General features: G+C 54.3%; 5 protein-coding genes across 5 annotated transcripts; 4 read left to right on the top strand and 1 right to left on the bottom strand.

Annotated features, from left to right (window-relative positions):
* Positions 1–1363: 1363 nt before the first annotated feature.
* Positions 1364–4262, top strand: PG985_002332 (fucose permease; the record flags this gene model as incomplete). Its single annotated transcript, XM_066822101.1, has 2 exons — positions 1364–1666; positions 1716–4262. The coding sequence occupies 2 exons, from the start codon at positions 1364–1366 to the stop codon at positions 4260–4262; spliced, it is 2850 nt and encodes a 949-aa protein (XP_066689533.1).
* A 748-nt stretch (positions 4263–5010) lies between these two features.
* PG985_002331 (uncharacterized protein) lies at positions 5011–7002 on the top strand (the record flags this gene model as incomplete). Its single annotated transcript, XM_066822100.1, has 3 exons — positions 5011–5308; positions 5398–5972; positions 6040–7002. 3 exons carry the CDS (start codon positions 5011–5013, stop codon positions 7000–7002), a joined length of 1836 nt encoding a protein of 611 aa, XP_066689532.1.
* Positions 7003–8609: 1607 nt separating this feature from the next.
* On the top strand, positions 8610–9429 carry PG985_002330 (putative RRM-type RNA binding protein; the record flags this gene model as incomplete). Its single annotated transcript, XM_066822099.1, has 3 exons — positions 8610–8690; positions 8841–9097; positions 9177–9429. The coding sequence occupies 3 exons, from the start codon at positions 8610–8612 to the stop codon at positions 9427–9429; spliced, it is 591 nt and encodes a 196-aa protein (XP_066689531.1).
* A 3174-nt stretch (positions 9430–12603) lies between these two features.
* Positions 12604–15514, top strand: PG985_002329 (E3 ubiquitin-protein ligase hulA; the record flags this gene model as incomplete). Its single annotated transcript, XM_066822098.1, has 6 exons — positions 12604–12638; positions 12725–12747; positions 12870–12920; positions 13018–13257; positions 13344–15336; positions 15415–15514. 6 exons carry the CDS (start codon positions 12604–12606, stop codon positions 15512–15514), a joined length of 2442 nt encoding a protein of 813 aa, XP_066689530.1.
* A 1020-nt stretch (positions 15515–16534) lies between these two features.
* Positions 16535–18510, bottom strand: PG985_002328 (uncharacterized protein; the record flags this gene model as incomplete). Its single annotated transcript, XM_066822097.1, has 2 exons — positions 16535–18037; positions 18106–18510. The coding sequence occupies 2 exons, from the start codon at positions 18508–18510 to the stop codon at positions 16535–16537; spliced, it is 1908 nt and encodes a 635-aa protein (XP_066689529.1).
* Positions 18511–19102: the final 592 nt, after the last annotated feature.

The raw sequence follows: 19102 nt of genomic DNA, 5'->3' as shown, positions 1-19102 counted from the left end.
CACGTACCCGAACTTCCGGGTGAGGGGAACGACATCGGGTTCCGGACCATCTTTGTGCTTGACCTACTACTACTGACTACAGTACTAGCTGGCAATGGGTCAACAATCCAGACTAACGACCCGGACTACAAGCGTAGGCAGATGGCGAGCCTCGGAGAAGTTCCCGCCTGCATGGCCCTCCAGCAGAACAGGATGTCGAGCATCCGGGGAAGAATTAGCCTCTGGGGCCAAGATAGCATGTCGTAATTTTGATTCGCACGCGGATCCGACCGTTATGTCATCGCTCACTTTCTTAGCTCCCAGGCCTCCCGGCATCCAGCAACTCTCTTCGTGTCCCTACATACATTACTGTATGTACCTAGATACCGTACCGGCTCCAATAGTCGGTCGAGTCGTCGGTCAGCAGTATGGGGTAGATCGCCAGGATTTGCGGATGGCACGTTGCGCTGCGTATTCGCCCTCCGTCAGCCAGGCTGTGTTGTAGTACACAATTTTCACTGCCCTCCTCCGCGCCAACACAGCGATCGTCGCCCTTTCTCTCTTCCTCTCGTCCCAACTTCAACCCATCCGCTCCTTGCTGTAACTTGTTCGTCCAGTTTTGATGTAATAGGTGGGGTCACATTGTGCAAAGCTCCTGTCTGCACTCTTGGCAACATCCTGTAGGTTCAGCTGGGTTTTTTATTCGAATTTTCATTACTGTTTTCGTCTTCGTTCTCCTGCTGTCTCTGCTTCTTGGCCCTGTATGACTTACCCGTCCACGTTTCACGCAAGCTGCTGCTGAGTAAAGCCCACTCCTACTACCAACCACCATCTGTTCTCCCAAGAGGCATACTCGATGACTCTTCTGCGTCTCTCCTCTTTGTCTTATCCACTAGATTTCCTTGTCCTCCCCTAGCACGAGAGAACTGCAGCTGTTACCCACATATCCGGCAAAGCCAGCGAGATTTCTCGTCGACCCCGTCCGCCTTGGCCTTATCTAGTGCGCAAAAAGGTGGTTATAGTCGGCGGCTGACTTGAGTCAAGGAAGAACGCTGCACGCGAGCCTGCGAGAACTAGACCGCTGCTTTCCAAACGAAAGCGCCATCGTCCTGGTCCACACCCGTCCAGCTCCAGCTCCGCCGTCAAGCGCTTCTTCTAATAGTCGGTCTAGACGCCGATCTGGTTTGCGCCGGAGTTCACTGTCCTGGGCCATATATACACTCGTATATGCCAGCGCTGCGACTGGGACCCGAGCCGACAAGTTTCACACCCACACACACCCACCCACCACAGGATCCGGGGAAGCATATCAACCACCGCTGCCCGTAATGGATACATCTGACCTCAAGGTCGCCTAAGAGCTGCTCGGCCAACAGTCGCCGCCATGTCCAAGACGGGGCTGTGGTCCGACATCGAGGACCGCGGACCTTCAGTCTTTGCAGTAACGACAGCCACACTAGCCCTCGCCTCCGTCTTCGTTTTTGCACGACTATATACGCGGTGTTTCATTGTGCGGCACATCACCTGGGACGACTGGTTTATGATTCTGGCTTGGCTGTTTGCATTCGCTATAGGCTTCACGATCGACTATGGAACGTACAAGGGCTTGGGAAAGCTCGACCAGAATGTCGCATTGGGTGACTGGGACAGTTTACGACGCTGCGAATATGTCTTCTCGGTCCTATACGTAAGCGGCGCGCCTCTGTCGATCCGAATACCTGCTGACCTTATTTCAGAACCCTGCTCTCATGGCAACCAAAACGTCGATCCTGGTCTTCTATCTGCGATTGTCAAGGAACACGGAACAAGTGCTGCGCTTGGCTTCGTGGGCAGTCTTGGGCATTGTCAACATTGCCGGGGCTGTTTTGACTCTACTAAACGTATTCCAGTGCCGTCCCGTCGAGGCTGCGTTCAACTACTACGCACGCAATGCGCAGTGCATTCCGTTGCTGACGGAATTCATATGTTCGGCGCCGGTCAACATCATCACCGACCTTGCGATCTTGGCGCTTCCATTGCCGGTTCTGACTGGCATGCGACTTCCGCCACGACAGAAGATCATTCTGGTCGTGACGTTCGCGTTGGGCATTTTCGTTACTGTGGTCGACGTAGTGAGAATTTACTACCTCCAACAGGCCATCACCGATATATCGCCTGATTTGTCCACGGATCCCGAGTCATCCTTTGGCGGGCAAACCAACTTCGCATTCAATGCATCGTTGTCGCTGATGTGGTCATCCGTCGAGGTTAACATCGGCATCGCATGCGCTTGCGTTCCCACCCTGAAGCCTCTCATTATCCGAATCCTGCCGAGCATGTTGGTCGATCCTGATGGCACGCTCAGAACTACAGACACCTCCACGAAGCAACCCTCGGAAGCCTCGAACCGCAGCGGACTAGGCGAAGGGAGTGTGTCCTTACCTGGAGTTGCACGTGTTGCTGAAAGCCCCAGCGCACAGGTTTCGGCTATGGAGTTCCTTACAACCCCAGATATGATGGAATTGGGAAGGTCGGGCTTATCGAACAACCTCGGTCGAACGCCGACTGGACGGACGACTGCCACAACTACGACGGTGAACGAAAATTCGGTCTACTTCGGCTTCGTGAACATCAGGAGACCAAAAAGCTTGATGAGAACTTCAGTGTCTGAGTCTTTCAAATACTGCACAGTTGTGGGCATTCTGTTTGTGCTATGGGGTTTCTCCTATGGTCTCCTGAACACCCTAAACAACGTCATTGCGCAGGTTGCAGGGATGACGGTAGCCCAAACCCTTGGGCTCACCAGCATGTACTTTGGAGCTGGCTACTTCTTCGGGCCGCTCATGGTTGGCGAATGGATCCTGCGGCATGACGAGCACAGGCGGACGCGCAAACTGCGCCATGAAGTTCCTGACATAGGCGGCTTCAAGGCCACTTTTATGATCGGCCTCTGCATCTACGGCATCGGTACCATCATGTTTTGGCCCAGCGCCGTTCTCCTGTCGTTTGGCGGTTTCATGTTTTGCAGTTTCGTCGTTGGCTTCGGCTTGGGCGTGCTCGAAACAGCGGCCAACCCCTTTCTCATCCTTTGCGGCCCGATGGACTACGCCGAGATGCGCCTGCTCACAGCCCAGGGCGTTCAGGCAGTAGCCACGGTGCTTGCGCAGCTACTCGCACAGAAGGTGTTTTTCACGAGTGTCGAGACAGCGGATCGCAACAACTCCGTCAACCTGCTCGACGTGCAGTGGACCTACCTGGCCATAACACTGTTCTGCGTGGCATTGGCCCTGTTCTTCTACTATATGCCTCTGCCTGAGGTAACGGACGCCGAATTGGAAAACTCGACGCTTTATCTGCCCGTGGATCCTACCAAGCGCAGCATCGGCGGATTCGAACTACGGACTTGGACACTCGTGCTCGCCGTGGCGGCCCAATGGACGTACATGGCCGGGCAAGAGAGCATGAGCATATTCTTTTCCAGTATCATAACACCTGATCTGTCCTCAGGGGCCGCTTCTAACCCCGACGAGACGACGCAAGCTGATCATGGCGGAGACGTTGATCAGCCCATTGGCCTTGTCCTCACCACGTCCGACTACCTTCTCATTGCCCATACAGCTTTTGCGGTGTCCCGTTTCCTAACCGCGTATCTGGCCTACCTATCGCCTACAAATTCAAGGGTCCCGCAGCCTCGGACTATCCTGAATATCTGCGCGGGTCTTGGTATCTTATTTGGCGTTTTGATCGCAGCTATCAAACCGACCAACCCCAACCTGGTGGTCATCCCTGTAGTGCTCTTTTTCTTCGCCGAAGGCCCAATGTGGCCCTTGATCTACACGCTCGGGCTCCGGGGCCAGGGCAAGCGGACCAAGAGAGCTGCCGCTTACATTACCATGGGCGGCTCCGGGGCCGCCTTCTGGCCATTTGTGCTCTACGCCATCAACAAGACCGGCGTCAGCTACCGGATCGCCTTTATCGTCATCCCCTCCCTATTCATAATCACGGCCATGTTTCCGCTGTTCCTGGACCTCAAGCGGGACGCGCGGGCGCTGGTAGATGCGCGGGTGGGCAAGACGCGGCAGTCGCGCATCCAGGCGCACAGCAATCTGGACCTAGACCTCGATGCCATCATTGCATCCCGGGGTCCTAGGGGGCATCGGGACAGCATCGCGAGCATGCGTGAGGGCAGCTTCGTCAGGAGACTGTCCGACGCGATGAAGACGCTCATGGGCCGGCCGACGACATCGTCGACCGCCGAGCCCACGGTGGAACACGAGGAGAATAAGAGGGGTGGTTCTGCTTGAACGAGCGAATTTCTGATTTATTTTGTATCTTCTTCATATACCCAAGCTTGTACCATTTTGAAAATAAGACAATAAAACTACAATTTATATTCAAATTCTACATGATTGGCGTCTTATCACAAGTTGCCATAGTCTCCGTGTATGACTCGGGTGCTTAATCTAGGTACCTCTTATAGACAAGTGGAGACAGCCCCATGCCAAGCATAGATGCATATGTGTTTGTCTCTAGTACGCTATGTTATGCCTGGTGACGTACATAAAGATAAAAGACGTAAGCAGCAAATACTCCGGAAGATCCGACTGCATAATCCATGATAACGTCGTCGTCGTCTACATTACCAATGTTTCCGGGGCCCCGGGGCGGGAGGCCAACCCCCTGTCCTACGCGGACACGGTTCAATTGATTTCCAAGGCCGATCGGCTTACCAATCAAGCACATTCGCCTTCCTTTAGCAGGTGGTGGGTGATAAGATGGAAGGATTGGCCTTGCATTCCGTGCTTTTCTCAACAACTTCCGGTGAGTCCAGGTAAAAGATTGTGGTGCTTCTCTCGCTTCATCCTGTTATATGGATGGGGTCGCATGCAGTATTACCATTTACCATCGAAAAGTGAGCCAATCGATAAGGACCATCTCTTCAATATACAGACATACCTTAGTTCTATGACGTTGGCATCATAGCTCGTACCCATCTAAAGAAGCCCCTTTTGCAACAACCACCACACTTTGTGTGGTTTCTGCCAAGCGAACATGGCCGAGCAGCAGCATTTTGTTGCAGAGGATGCAAGGGAGGACACCGCAACCACGGCGTCGGAAGCGACTCCCTTGCTGCAGTCGGATGCAGGGTCCCGGCGGATCTCGTCGGCGTCGTCTACAAGTACAGCAATTCTGCCCGATGACGGCAATGGTTCTGACCAGGACCGGCCCCGGCAACGGCAACGCAAAAAGGCTACTGTGGACGATGATGATGGCGAGGCCAATTACAAGGTCAGCCGCGGGCGCGGCTTGGCCATTATGATCAGCGTTTACATTCTCATATTCTTGCAGTGTAAGTCCCCATTCTTTCTGCGCGCCTGAGCTGGATGGAGCAGCGTGTACATGCGCATGTACTACGTAGGCTAACGTAAAGGGAAACAGCATGTAACATGTCCGGCATGACCATGGCGCAGTCCACCATCGCGGCCGACCTCGACGCCTACGAGGACGCCATGTGGTTCACGAGCGCGTACCTGATCGCGCTGTCGTCGCTGGCGCCCCTGACGGGCCGCCTCGCCTCCATCTTCTCGCCGCGCCTCATGGTGCTCGTGGCCTCGCTCTTCTTCGCCGCCGGCGGGCTCGTCACCGCCGTCGCCGGGTCTTTCTCCGTCTTCCTCCTCGGCCGTGTCCTGTCCGGCATGGGCGGGTCGGCCATCATGGTCCTCGCCTTCATCCTCGTGCTCGAGCTGACGAGCCGGCGCCGCCGCGGGCTGTTTGTCGGCATGGTCAACGCGGGTTTCACCACGGGCATCTCGCTCGGCGCCGTCGTGTTTGGCGTCATGATCCCCACGGCCGGCTGGCGGGCGCTGTTCGCGATCCAGGTCCCGGCGGGTCTTGTCGCAGGCTTGGGCGTCTATTTTGCCATCCCCAAGTCCTTCTCCTCTGGGCAGGATGGCAAGGAGGCGTCTATCAAGGAGAAGCTCAAGAAGATCGACTACTTGGGTGCTGTAGTCTTGGTTAGTCGCCTCTCTCTTCCACTTCCATACATCTACTCGTAAACACAAACTAACGGACTCTACGTAGACCAGCACCATAGTACTTTTCTTGTATAGCTTATCAGCCCAGATCCAGATCATCCCGCTTGCTATCTCGGCAGGGACACTGGTACTATTTGTTCTGATTGAGTACTTTGTTGCATCCGACCCCATCATTCCGATCTCCGTGCTCCAGAACCGGGGCGCCCTGCTCTCCTGCCTGTCCCAGCTGGGCTTCATGACGGCGCGCTGGACGATCCTCTTCTACGCGCCCATCACCGCGCTCGCCATCTTCGGCCTCTCGCCCGGCGCCAGCGGCAGCATGCTCATCCCCACGAACCTCGGCTTCGGGCTCGGCGGGATCCTGATCGGCTGGGTCCACATCCGGCGCGCCGGCAGCTTCTACGCGGCGTGCCTGGTCTGCGTCGCGCTCTTCGCCGTGACCATGTTCGTCCTCTCGCTGAGCTCTAACCCGGCCGTCCCCGGCTGGTTGTACGTCGCCCTCCTCTTCGCCAACGGCGTCTTCACGGGTGCCACCGTCAACTACACTCTCGCCCACCTACTGCACCTGACCAGCCCCGACACCCACTACGTCGCCACCAGCCTGCTGGGCACGTTCCGCGGGTTCGCGGGCAGTTTCGGCAGCGCCATCGGCGGCGGCATCTTCATCCGCACGCTGCGCGGCAGCCTCGACCAGGGGTTCCGCGCTATAGATGGTGGGTCGCCCTTGAGCCCCGAGCGGGCGCAGCTGGTCAAGCGGCTCGTCGGCAGCCCGGCGCTGGTCTACGGCGGGGGCCTGGGCGAGGTGGACCGCCGGGTCGCCGTGCAGGGCTACGTGGACACTGTCAAGGTGCTGTTTCAGGCCGCAGCGGTGTTGAGCGTCGTCGTGCTGCTCGTGCAGGCGTCGACGGGCTGGAGGGGTCCGGGGGACGTCGCCAAGGACCCTGAGGGAACTGTTGGCGAACGGTCTGCCGGGGTCGTGCCGAGAGAAGGGGAGGAGCTGGATGATTGAAACTTGGGGGGAAATCTTGGCGAGGTAAAGGCATTTGACGTGTACAAATAGAATACCTAGACATGCGTATTGATCTACATCAGCATATATAGTGCTAAAGGGGGGTGGGCTACATCAGTGTCTACTGCCAACACTAATCTATGTACGAAACCCCTTGTCCAAGGCGCTTCCTAGTTTAGGAAAGCTATATGGTCATCAATCCGCATTCTCGGCCGCCTAACTCTTGTCAGTTTGTACTCAGATACATAACAGATCTGGGTTTCATCCAAGTCTATTTATAAACTCGTGTCAGGGAGAACCCGTTAGCAGTGAAACGGAATCCCCGCATGGGTCTGTTCATATGCTGTTACGACAACAGGGTAGCGAGGACCGGCCCAGATGCAACTGCAGCCGTTGAAATGCGCGTTGAAATGTGCAGTGAAATGGAACTTGACCTAAGATGGACTGTGTTTTCCATGACATGTAATTGTATTCAGTGAGTGAGTCCAGCACACTATATATGTTGTTTTTGTCCCGATCGACTGAATCAAGTAGTTGTTGGTTAGTTCCTGTTTCTCTTGCCGATTGCTTGTGGACAAGGACGTGCCAAACTTCATCACCCCAGAAGGCATCACCAGAAACAATGCTGAACAAGCCGATGTGCGGTTTGGGAGCTACTTCCATATTCAAGCCATTCTGGTCGTTCCTCAAGAGTGCTGGAATGCGAGCAACTACGACAAAGGGCAGATGACAATGCGAGAAAGACATACACTTGCCAGATGTGATCTGCGTGCGATACGGCTTCAAAACGACCACCAAGAAAAAGCTACTTTTGCAAAGCTACTGCTGTCTGTATATATACATACATCATCCCTAAGTTGTAAACGAATATCTAACGTATCTTTTTGCCGTTCGGCAGACATGACTTTCGCTGAACCATCAATATTTGAATGGACTGGGACAATACCTACCGTTATTCAATGCGAGTCTGCTGTAGGAACCTCGATATGTCGATGGGTGCGGTGATTCGATACATAATGCATCGGCGAACGGAACAAGTATATCCCGGGCCCCCAGCCCAGCCAATTCCCCAGTGAACCATCAGCCAATCCTAGCGCCGTTCGTCATTGCACTTGCACTTGCTTGCTGGTCACTTGCTGGTCCCGTCGCAACCAGAAAGCTTCCGGCAGCTCCAATTCCTGGACGCGACGTGGAATTCTTTGCGACAGGTACTTGCTCAGAGCTTCTCAAACTTCGTGCCAACCATCGCTTAAGACAGTTGTATACCTCATTGTTACAAGGCCGCACTCGGCAATTCCAGGAATACTCGTTTCTTCCTTTTTCTTTGGCGCATAGTTCAACGTCACCAAATTTGTTTCGTACCCTTTCCCCTGCCTGCCCTTCAGATCTTCGAGATCTGCCCCAAAATTCCCAGCTGCTAGTGGGGTCAAGACTTATCCCATCAATCACCATCAAGTCTTTCCAAAAGGCGACCACAGCTTCTGTCCAACCATTGGATTTGCTCACCAGGTCTCGTTATCACATTATCGACCTTGCCCAGACACGCCGCAGCTTGGGTTCGCACGAGTATACCGACCGACCGGCCTGTCGCGAACGCGAACGCGAACATGTCGACCGAGATCAAGCACGAGGAGGTGGACTCGGCTGTAGAGGAGCCGCAGGTCAACAATGAAGAGAATAACGACGAGGTGCGCAACTCAACCCAGCAGCTCCAGAGCATCTGACTAGTAGCTACTCAGCGGCTATTAGTTTCTACTCTGCATCTGCCAGCTGCCCATCATACCAGCATTCGCGACGAACATGCAATGGCTAACCTACTTACGTTACACCGATTATAGGAGGAGATTGCAGCCATGAAGCGTCGGGTTGCCGAGATGGAAGACGAGGCTGCCAAGCTTAGAGAGATGCAAGCCAGTCTTGAACAACAAGGCCAAGACCTCAGCGAGGACCGCTCTGATGTCGATAGTCGCAGCATTTTCGTCGGCAACGTCGATTATTCTGCATCTCCCGAGGATATTCAGGCTCACTTCCAGGAGTGCGGCTCGATTAACCGCGTAACAATCCTCCTGGACAAATACACTGGTCAGCCCAAGGGGTAAGTTGCCAGCGCTCTTGACATTTGTCTACTGCACTCGACTCGGTGAAGATATCAGCTGACATTATGAAACTTCTAGCTATGCTTACGTCGAGTTTACGGAACCCAGCCTGGTTGCCCAAGCCCTGGTCCTGAACGATAGCGTCCTGAAGGGTCGCAACATCAAGGTCACGCCGAAGCGAACCAACATTCCTGGCATGAGCCGTGGCCGGGGCCGTGGCCGTGGCGGCTTTGGCCGGGGTTCGTTCGGAGGCAGAGGAGGATTCGTCCCTCGTGGCGGTTACCGAGGAGGTTACCGCGGCCGTGGACGGGGTGGCTTCAATCCGTACTAGGAGAGCGCCTAGAAAGCACCTACCCCGTTGTCGAATCACGACGACCAGTCTTTTCTTTTCCTCGAACAAGACTTCGATACCTTTTTGCACCGAGACCTTTGCGACATCAAGCCCGAGACCGACATCGAGTATGAAACCGACCAATCGGACGCTATCGTTCTCACCGACGGCTCTTTCACAGAGGATGTGGAACCGGATTGCTCATATGGTGCGGTTGAGGGCTCTGATGAAGAGATGGAATCTGTCCTGCTGGTTCTTAAGACCGAGCCGGATTTCTGATTGGCATGGTTCGACGAGCATATCGGCCTGGGCATAGACGTTTTCACTGATTCGCTTCTCTGTTGTCCACGGAGGGCCAACACCAACATGCAACGCTCTTACGATTTCTTTACGACGGTGGGCGCGTGTAAGATATGCGATAATATGCGGATTACACCACGACAGATCCAAAGGGGACTTTACGATGCAGTTGATGTCTACTCCATCACTGCCGCGCCTCTCTTTGGGGATATTGCTCAGGTTTTCTCGCTGGAGATCTTGGCGTAGCCATGGGATCTCTTGATCATGATACTTCTACACTTTGTGGATGGATCTTCACCACTCTAGCGAGGAAGCATAGCATGGTCCGCAACACAAGCTTAATTGATAGACAAAAAAAACAAGATTGACAAAAAGAGCTTGGTAATTTTCCTACCGTCAGTGAGGCACCAAGTTGAGCAATGCCATTAGCATGCAATTGATGGAGTGTACTGGGCCTTACCCAATGGAGTAGACCGGGTCTTGGAAGAACTCGGTGAAAATATGGCAGCTGTCATTGGGCGGTATGCATAGTCGAGATGGTGTTTGCCGGGTATGACGGCTAGAAGTCGTGCCGGTAGCCGTCATTGTTGAAACGGAAGGGAAAACCCCTTGAACAGTAACCGAGTGAAAGGACGTTGTAGATAGGGTCTAGAGCATGAGCATGCTGAAACTAACAAACAAGATGATGAAATTCTGTGCGCAAAAGAGCAACATGCGGAATTGTATAGCTCCCACCATAGTCGTGCTCTGGGCAGTACCTACTCTGGGGTGTAATATGGGTCGGTGTATAGGAGCCTAGGAGTATTGCAGTAGCATTGCATGGTCGCATCTTGTTCCATACGTCACTTGTGTGGCTTCAGCCTCTGTCCGCGCGTCGCCATGCGCTAAACGACAATACCGAAATGGGTTCCTCTCCAGGATAACATCATCGCACGTCGAAACTAATCTCCTATACTCGACAGCTGCTGTCCTGGTCCCGGTCCCGACGGAGAAGACTCGCTTTCTCGGTGGCGGTCCATCCACCGGGAGCTGCCCGTACTCTTTTTTTCTTCTCCATGTAGGTAGGCAGGTATGTTTGTAGGTGGGCATGTAGGTAATTCACTCAATCGAGACCGTGCTCTCGATGAGCACTGACAGGGTTACGAGCTACCCCTAAAGGGTGCTGAGGTAGTATTGTATCTCACGGGCTTGGGGTGTTCTGACGGGCGAAGCGAGAAACGACCCTTGAATAGCATCATGGCAGTGCAGACTGGGATCGACAACTGCTACATAAGAGATAGGCCATGTGGTTATCACGCTGCTTACCTAAGGCAGAAGCGTACATATGGGATGGGATGGGCCAGGCACCAGGCGAGGTCTCGAGGTCCAGGCATGCGACAGGATTGGCAGTTGGAGGCAGATGCAGGAAGCCATTTGCATTTGCGAACTCTGCTTGACGTATCAAAGAAGAAGCACTGGAGCGCACTACATATCACCGGCAACCAGACCGAGGTGGGATTGGTCAGCACGCCCCTCGCGCGCCCTTTTTCATGCCAGCCAGACTTGGCTCTCTCCTCTGGATGACATGATGGACTGTGACCGACCGACCTAGACTGCTGAATGTTCGATCAATGCAATCATTGGAACTGAGTAATACAAGACAGACACAGACGGCCATCGAATGGAAGAGGCGGGGGTGGATATTCGCCATTTTCTCTGCGGCGGCGGGAACAGGCTTTTGCACAGCCTCCCTTCAGCGTACAAACAACTGATTGCCCACCATGCCACCCTAACCCACACCTCCCACCACTCCAGTCGGCCAGTCCAGTCTTTTTTTGAGGGGTTAGAAACTGTCGCAGGTCCCGGATCCCGCCTGGCCGTAGGATGTTTCCAAGGCCTGCTATTTTTTCTTTTCGGTTGATGGCTAGGCCGCAACCTAGAGAGGCCCTGCAGTGCTGGAAGTTGGTCCTTAGGTATTCGATTGGACTGTGCTGCAATGCAGGCAGTACAGGAGGCAACCGTCTGATTTGCATGTAGGTACCTACTGTACACTGGACCATAATGGGCATTGTACTTTGTGATGTATGTACCTGTCCGGGTCAACTGCACTGTTGTTACTGCTGCTGCTGCTGCTGTTACTGGGCTATGCTAGAATGTAGGAATCAATCGATCAGTCAATCAGCCAATCCATCAGTAGGCGTCGTCGTGCTGGACTGGACATGCTGGGCGCGCCCGTCTACGTCCAAAGTCAGTGCAGGTTTTGGACCTGGGTCATTCTGATGAACTTTGGTTAGAGCCGAAGTATGCACATGTACATGTAGTCGAGTGGATTTAATTGCTCGCCCTCTCAGAGTCGCCCTCTTCATTCTCTTCTCACCAACAGACCTACACTACTACCCTATCCAAACATACTACTTGCATGGAGAACTAAACTTAGACAGTTGGAGCCGGCCTGTCTTATCCTGGTCTTTCCTGTAATCATCTCCAATCAATTCTATTGTTAACCGTCATCTCCCCTCCAACTTTCTTCCCACCACACCCTCGTGACTGGACTCGGAAGCTGCGACGTCCCTTGTTTCCGCCCTGCACAATCGCACCCCTCCACCGGCGCTTGCGAGAGGGTACCAAGTCGACCAGAGGAAACAGTGCCCTCTTCGACTACCTACAAGCCAGCCACTAAATATTTGCTAAGAAAAGAAGCCCGCGCTGGCCACGAGACAAACACACCACGCCGAACAACCACCGTTCAACCGACACCAGGGACCAGGAAAAGAGACAAGCAGAGACGGGCTCGACTACAACAACGCAAAGCGACCTGGACGCTCGTCCTCCCATCGCCTGTTCCCGCTTCCCCATCGCCTTCTCGTCGCTGGCGGGTCGTGAACAACGGCAATCATGAGCTCTACTCGCTCCGAATCCGGACTGCCGTCGTGCGTAGACCCTTTTCCCTATAGTCCTCCCTCCGTGTACACCACTCAGTGCTCGTCGCTATTTACTAACTGCCAATGACGTATAGCCAGGCCAATCTGCGAGTTACCAGTGCGTGGATCCATCAACCCCCTTCGATCTCGCCCATCGTCCTACCCGTCAAGCCATCCGTTCAATCGCCTGCTTGCCGGTCTCGTCATCGCGAACAAAATTGGAACACTAGGCTAACGTAGAAACTATTGCAGTCATCGCCGCTGACGGACTGTACAAACGAGATGTCTTTCGTATGTCCACATGCGCCCCCCTCCTCCGCGGACATGCGCTCCGGTGAAGTTGGTGAAGAGACCGTGTATGCTGACGTTGCTTGTTCCCCGCACCTAGGCTTTCCTGATCCGTTCGCCGTCGCTACCATCAATGGCGAGCAGACCAAGACTACGACCGTCTCTAAACGTACTCTCAACCCCTACTGGAACGAGAGTTTCGACTTCCGAGCAAACGAGGATGGCATACTAGCCGTACAGGTCTTCGACCAGAAGAAGTTCAAGAAGAAGGACCAGGGCTTTCTGGGTGTCATCAACATCCGCATCGGCGATGTCATCGAACTTGCCAATGGCGCTGATGGTTCGTCCCTCTGCCCTCCTTCTGCCGGCCTATGGTCTATGGTCTATGGTCGGGTTTAACTAACGTTGACGGTTCGTCATGCTCAGATCAGATGCTTACACGCGACTTGAAGAAGTCTACTGATAATCTAGTGGTCCACGGTAAGCTCATCGTCAATCTGTCGACCAACCTGACGGCTCCGGCCGCTGGTCAAAATACGCCATCCGCAAACTCGAGCCGGCCTTCGCTGCCGACTCCCCAAGCATCGACCTTGGGCGCTGACGGGACGGTGAACCGACCGACTTCATCGGCATCTGGTGCGAATGGCGCGCAGGCATTAGCAGTCCGCCCTAATCCTAGTAATCCTAATGGTCCAGCACCGCCAATCAATGGGGCCCCTGGCCAACAAGCACGAGGCTCCAACCAAATGAGCCCCTTCGAGGATGCCCAGGGTCGTCTGCCTGCTGGATGGGAGAGACGCGAGGACAATCTTGGACGAACTTACTATGTCGATCATAACACCCGAACCACGAGCTGGAATCGCCCAACCGCGAGCGGCGGAGGTAATTCCTCGGCCGATCGTGAGGCTTCCACCCAGGTCGAGCGTCAACGCCATCAGAACCGAACGTTGCCTGAAGATCGTACTGGAGCCAACTCTCCGTCGCGCGACCAGCAGCAACAGCAGAACGCAGCCCAGAGCGCCAATGCCGCTACGATGATGCACACTGGCGCTACGAGCCCTGGTACAGGAGAACTACCCCCTGGCTGGGAGCAGAGGTGGACTCCGGAGGGCCGCCCGTACTTTGTTGACCACAACACGCGCACTACCACTTGGGTCGATCCTCGCCGGCAGCAGTACATAAGAATGTACGGTGGGCAGAACAACGCAAATGGTACCATTCAGCAGCAGCCTGTGTCTCAACTTGGACCGCTACCCAGCGGATGGGAGATGCGACTTACCAACACGGCTCGTGTTTACTTCGTCGACCACAACACCAAGACGACTACCTGGGATGACCCGCGTCTGCCTTCGTCCTTGGACCAGAACGTGCCGCAATACAAGCGTGACTTCAGGAGGAAGCTGATCTACTTCCGATCCCAGCCGGCCATGCGCATCCTTTCGGGGCAATGCCACATTAAGGTGCGGCGATCGCATATCTTTGAGGATTCTTTTGCCGAGATTTCACGGCAGTCTGCCACTGATCTGAAGAAGCGCCTAATGATAAAGTTTGATGGTGAGGATGGTCTGGACTATGGCGGTCTGTCCCGAGAATTCTTCTTCCTCCTGTCTCACGAGATGTTCAACCCCTTTTACTGTTTGTTCGAATACTCGGCCCACGACAACTACACACTTCAAATCAACCCCCATTCGGGGATCAACCCGGAGCATCTGAACTACTTCAAGTTCATTGGGCGTGTCGTCGGTTTGGCCATCTTCCACCGTCGCTTCCTGGACGCCTTCTTCATTGGCGCCTTGTACAAGATGATGTTGGGCAAGGCGGTGAACCTGGCTGATATGGAAGGTGTCGACGCGGACTTCCATCGCAGTCTGCAGTGGATGTTGGACAACGACATTTCGGGTGGCATCCTGGAACAGACATTCTCTACTGAAGATGAACGTTTCGGCGTCATACATGTCGAGGATCTGATCCCGGGTGGTCGCGACGTTGACGTCACCAACGACAACAAGAAGGAGTACGTGGACCTGATGGTCAAGTGGAGAATCGAGAAGCGTATCGAGGAGCAGTTCCAGGCCTTCAAGGAAGGATTCCACGAGCTGATTCCGCAAGACCTGATCAACGTTTTCGACGAGCGCGAACTCGAGTTGCTGATAGGAGGTATCGCCGAGATTGACGTAGATGACTGGAAGAAGCACACCGACTACCGTGGATACACAGAAAGCGACGAGGTGATCCAATTCTTCTGGCAGACGGTACGCAGCTGGGACGGAGAGCAGAAGAGCAGATTGCTGCAGTTCACGACGGGCACCTCCCGTATTCCAGTGAACGGCTTTAAGGATTTGCAAGGAAGCGATGGCCCCAGGCGATTCACAATTGAGAAGGCCGGAGAGCTGGGTAATTTGCCAAAGGCACACACTTGGTACGTTGTCGCCCCTCTTTTCGAACACTAACACCCTCCTGTACCCATCGCAAACACATGCTAACATGTTTTCTACAGTTTCAACCGTTTAGATTTGCCTCCGTATAAGTCTCTCGAGGCGCTGCAGCAGAAGCTGACCATTGCCGTGGAGGAGACCATGGGTTTCGGCCAGGAGTAAATCGGAGGAGATAGCCATGCTTTATTCCGGTAGAATAAGTCGGTGGAAATTACGGAGTGGTATTTATAGTAGTGGAACAGTCTCGGTCTATTATTAGCTCGTGTAGTAACAGCATGTTTTGATTTCTGCCTCTCCAATGACAAGTCATCTATGACGAGCCTGGAAAATTCTACTCATACAGCATGTCACATCAGCATCTGATCAAGGGTGCGAATATGGGAAGCGCGGAAAAGATCACTTTGATTGCCTGAACGCTTTAGTTTGTTATCGATAATCACATTTTGATGAGGGACTCGATATTGAATTTCCACCTGTGATCTTTGACTATGGCGTTTTCTTTGTACAGAGAAGTCTTGGTGGTTGTGTACATATATACAGAAAAGGGGGGTTTGATGATGACACAGGTTGCACGCAACGCCAAATGAACAGGCCAGGCCTTGCGCGCACGTACAGACGCTCCTTCTGGAATGCAGCAGCAGCCGCAGCAGCAGGAAAATATCAGACACCGCCTTCCGTCGTATCGTTTCATCATCCAAATATCTTTCTTGCGTAAAACCCCCCTCTCGTTAGAAAAAAGGCCATCCCATCCTATCCCATCCACCCCCGTCCGTCCATCCGCTTTCGCCCCTTTAGAAACTCTACAACGCAAAGAACGGACGTGACAAAACCGTTAGAAGGAAAAGAACAAAAGCATTCGCTAAACCATCCCTCTCCCCTTCCAACGCCGCTATGTGCTTGCTTTCATGTCATTCCACTGGTCAACATCGGGCCAGGGACGTGTCTGTCGATCCGAGTCGACCGGTGCTGCTCACCCGCAGCCTGTATATAGATAGTCGTGTCTGAAAAAATTAATCGCTACTAAAAGTTTGTATTTGCAAAAAGGTCTCTTCCAAGAATCCGGTATAATCCAACAAGAGAGGCGAGAATTGTCATGAGTCTTGCCCATGAATGTGATCGTGTGAAGAAGCCGCGCAGTGTTGCCAACACTGACCAGGCAGTAGCAGCGGCAGGCTGGCCAACCTAGGTTCCCTTGACGGGCCGACCGCGCTTCTTGTGACCGCCCTCGTTCTTGACGGGGCTCACAATGGTGACGTGCTTGTTGTCTTCCTTGCGAAGTCGGACCGCCGTGTGTCCAGCAGTTGATCCACGATGGTGACGGATGCCTCGAGGTCCGACATGATCGTCATCATACCCAATCTCGGCGACGTCCGACATGGACTCGGCATCGAGACTATCGTTGGCTATAGACTCATCCGAGGAGCCGTCCACCGAGTCGTCATATTCACCGTCGTCGCTAACGAGTGAGGGCGCGTTGTTGCTAATGGCTGTGTTGGGACTAAGTTCCAGCTCCATGTCGTCATCAATACGCGGCAGCTCCGGCTCTTGCTCAGGAGCCGCCCGTGTAGCCGGAGTTGGTATCGGCGTAGCGTACGCTCCAACAGGAGGACGACCTTTGCTGCTAACTGGGCGAGTAGTCGAAGGCAGAGGAACGGGTGATTTGGTAGTCCGAGCAGGTATGCGAGGCATTCGCATCACGGCAGTCTGGTCGTTGTCTCCGCCCACCAAAGGAGACGGTTCCACTTCCTCAGAGTCTTCATCATCAGGAGACATGACTTCATCAAGGTTGACCTTGGTCTTCGCGTCACGGACCAGCTCGCTCAGGTTCATGGACTTGCCACGGCTCTGCAGCAGGCGAGACAGATGCGGCGAGTCAGCCGAAGCCGCAAACTTCGATGGCACATGATTAGATGGCTTCGCGGAGACAGGCGTGGCGGGAACGCCAGGTATCGACTTGACGTTCGGCAGTTGGCCCCTCTTGAACATGTCCATAGATTCCTTGATCCGAGCAAGTACCGAGAAGTAGGGCTCGGATTCAGCAAGCCCGTTCTGGCGGGCGAACGGATGCACGAGACCAGTGGCCACCGCAGGAGTAGTAGAGACAGGAGCGACAGGGTTGACACTGCTGACTGCTGCAGGCTTCTCCTCCTGGGCTTCACCACGTGCCTCTTCCACTTCAATGGGATGGCCACAGGCGACAGCTGCCTCTTCGTGGCTCTTGAAATCGCGCTTATGAGCAATGCGGCAGTGGTTGATGAACCCTTGCGTGCTGGAGAAGTTTTCCCGATTGCAATCAAGGCAGACCAGCTTGACAGTCTTGCCGTCGGAGCGCTTGAGCACACACGGACCGGCCTTGTCTTTGGGCTGAGGATAACCATTCGACAAGGCGTGCAGCTTCTGACCAGCTGAGCCACGGGGAGGTCGTCCTTTTGTCGGCATAACTCCTACCTCGCCAAAGCTGTTTCTCATCGATCTGCTCTCAACGCCATTCCTGTACCTAGTGGACTCAGCATGCACCGACGACTCTGGCACGATACCATCAAATTTGGGGTCTGGAATGAGCCACTTGGCGTAGTGACGCGCATATGGCCCATCAGTAACACCGAACGGGGGCGCCCACTGAGGCACCTTGTCACCGGCTTTCGCCTTGAGCGCAGGTCCCATTCCACTGCTAATCTGTAGCATCTGATCGGGCGTCGGGGTGTTGACGGGTACGGGATCAAGTGACACCGGCGCAACTGTTCCAAGGCGACCTGGCATTTGGCCAGTTCTTGCTGTATCAAACGAAGCTCGTTGTGCTTGAGTAGTATATCGTGACTAAACTGGTGTTGGATGGTTTCCTTTGCGTGTTCCAACTCGGCCACCCCACGACGCGACTGTGGCAGTGTTTGCGACTGCGGCGTCGGCAGCGATTGCGATTGCGACCGCACGGCTGCATCCTCCGCCCCTTGGGCCGCCAGCGCTACCTTCTTCTTCGGTCTACTCTCATCTTGGTCATCCTCATCTACCCTTATCCGCTTCACTGCCAAAGCAGCGGCAGCGGGTTGCGACGCTATCGCAGCGTTGCTCTGCCTCCGGCGCTTCGGAGGGCGTGACGGCGACGTTACTTTGCAAGGCTCTGACACTAACGGCTGCACGGGTTTCGCAAAATCAAGCATAGGTTGATGGAGTACCTGCCCAGGTTTGTCGCTACCCCTTGAATCTGAGCCCCAGAATCGGAACATGAGCATACCCTACTCACAAACAAAAAGTCGAGGAGTTGGGGGTGATTCTTTTGGGGTGTTGCAAGACCTTCTTTCTAGAACCGGCCTTTGTTTGCAGAGGTTGAAAGTGGTATTGCGACACGTAAGGTTGGCAGTAAGCAAGGTTGCCAAAGGTTGAATGAGCCCTGGCCGATACAAAGGGGGAAAGTGAAATCGAGGTGAGGTGCGGACGGTTTGGGGGGAAGGCAAGGCTGACGTAACACTGTCCTGCACCTTCTGGGGACTTCTGCAGGGAAGGAAAGGGAGCGAGGGCAGCGATCGGAGGATCGGGGCCAAAAAGGACAGAGAGACGAGACACGCCCCGTAAAGCCCAAGAGAGAGCGAGAGAGAGGAAAGGGAGGGAGGGGGGAGATTGATTGGCACCAGCTTGGCGCTATTAGCAGCACACCCCGAAAAAGTAAATGCGCTTATTACTTTGGGGGGGCCTCCCTCTCTAATTCGTTGCTGATGACTGCACCCCAAGAAGGCCCGACAGGCAGGCAAACAG

The sequence above is a fragment of the Apiospora marii genome, assembly GCF_038362585.1.
Source record: "Apiospora marii strain CBS 49790 chromosome Unknown utg000002l_segment0_segment0, whole genome shotgun sequence".
Classification (NCBI taxonomy): Eukaryota; Fungi; Ascomycota; class Sordariomycetes; order Amphisphaeriales; family Apiosporaceae; genus Apiospora; species Apiospora marii.
This window is presented reverse-complemented; position numbering and strand designations above follow the sequence as displayed.